This window comes from Gavialis gangeticus, unplaced genomic scaffold (assembly GCF_001723915.1).
Source record: "Gavialis gangeticus isolate Ggan-Ray unplaced genomic scaffold, GavGan_comp1, whole genome shotgun sequence".
In the NCBI taxonomy this organism is placed as follows: domain Eukaryota; kingdom Metazoa; phylum Chordata; order Crocodylia; family Gavialidae; genus Gavialis; species Gavialis gangeticus.
The window spans coordinates 6,654,145-6,655,856 of NW_017729020.1; the positions used below are offsets into that span (position 1 = coordinate 6,654,145).

Consider the following 1,712-nt stretch of genomic DNA (forward strand, 5'->3'; position numbering starts at 1 on the left):
TTGGTGGTTACAACCCCTGGCAGAAGCCAACCCTTCAGTTTGCAACCGAGCCCTGGGCTGCAGCAATCTTCCTTCAAGCCAGAATGTGGATCATTTGTCAGCGAGCTTCCCTCCGACCCAGGGGTGGGATCCCCCCAGACCACCCTACCCCACCCCACCCCACCCCACCCGGGATTCATGTAGACAGCAGGAAGAGCAAGGAGCTCCGTGTCTGGGTCTAGCTGCAGGAGCAAAAGGTGGGACAGCCTCACACTGGATGCAGAAGACGGAGCATCCAAGGGAATAAGGGCCACAAATGCAACCCCACTGCAGCCACATTCCTCTTCCCTCTGCCCTGGGTTCCTCTGGCTTCCTGTGCCTCGGTTTACTCGTTGAGGGTTCGCGCAGACCACCCCACCATGCTATTCACCTGGAAGCAGGCTACAGAGAACAACTGTGGACCCACTGCTTGCCATCCCCCACCCCACAGCACAGCACACCATGCAGATGTCCAAATCTCCTGCCCCAGGAACGTCACCCTGCCTAGCTCAGTATCTGGCCTCTGGTGCTTCTAGGGCACGTCATTATCCTCCCCACAGCACTGCCGGAAGGAGGGGGCAGTGCATAGCACCCATTAATTCTCTCCAAGCACCACCCTAACATTACCTTGGAGATGTAGGTCAGTGGCAGAGATCCAACAGCTCCTGAGCCGACAGCCAGGTTCTGCAAGACATTGGCAAGGTACAAAGACTTCAATGACAAGCAGACAATGAAGGAAGCAAGGAAGAGGATCAGATAATGACTGATGTGGGCAGAACAGCAGTCAGCAGTCAGATCACCTGCTCAAGCAGCTGAAAACCTGGGCTCTGGCCTGCTGCAGGCCTTGGGTGCAGACTGCCCGCCCCCCCCTCCCCCTGACCTTGCACCTGTGCAGCATCTAGCACAGAAAGGCACCAAACTCAGTGCAACCTCTAGACACTACTGTAATACAAGCACCACTGGTGTTCGATGATCCTTCCTCCCCTCACAGTCCCATGGTTCTGCTTTTGACCCCTCCAAGAGCAAAGCAGGAGCGCAACTAGCTTCCCGGATCAAGGACAACAAGAAGTCCTTTTTTAAATACATAGGGGGCAATAAGAAGGTACAGGGTAACATGGGGCCCCTGCAAGACACACTAAGGAATTTGGTTGTCACACCAGATGACAAAGCCAACATATTTAACGATTTCTTTGCCTCCATTTTCCTGAGCAGGGACCGGATCAGCCCTCGCACCGGGCCCCCCTCAGGCCCCAGGGGAGGCGCACCTAGGCCAAGGGTCAGGGAGGATCTAGTCAGGGAACTTCTGGAGGGACTGGATGTATTCAGATCATCAAGTCCTGACAATCTCCACCCCACAGTGCTGAGGGAATTAGCTGAGGTCATTGCGGGACCCCTGGCACAGCTGTACGAGCACTCGTGGTGCCCTGATGTGGTGCCAGAGGACTGGAAGAGGGCCAATGTGGTTTCCATCTTCAAAAAGGGGAGGAAGGAGGACCCGGGGAACTACAGGCCAGTTAGTCTTACCTCGATCCTGGGCAAGCTTTTTGAGAGAATTGTCCTGGCACACATCCACGAGGGGCCAGTGGGGGAGATTATGCTTAAGGGCAACCAACACGGGTTCATTTGCGGCAGGTCCTGTCAGACCAACCTGGTGGCCTTCTACGACCAGGTCACCAAATCCTTAGATGCAGGGG

At 55.5% G+C, this 1,712-nt stretch overlaps 1 protein-coding gene across 1 annotated transcript in view; it reads right to left on the reverse strand.

Annotated features, from left to right (window-relative positions):
* Nucleotides 1-1,712, reverse strand: part of PLEKHA2 (pleckstrin homology domain containing A2) — a 41,857-nt gene that overhangs the window by 28,355 nt on the left and 11,790 nt on the right. Inside the window, exon 3 of the mRNA XM_019514439.1 lies at nucleotides 646-702. Coding sequence (XP_019369984.1) covers nucleotides 646-702 — 57 coding nt within the window. The remainder of the gene's footprint in view (nucleotides 1-645; nucleotides 703-1,712) is intronic.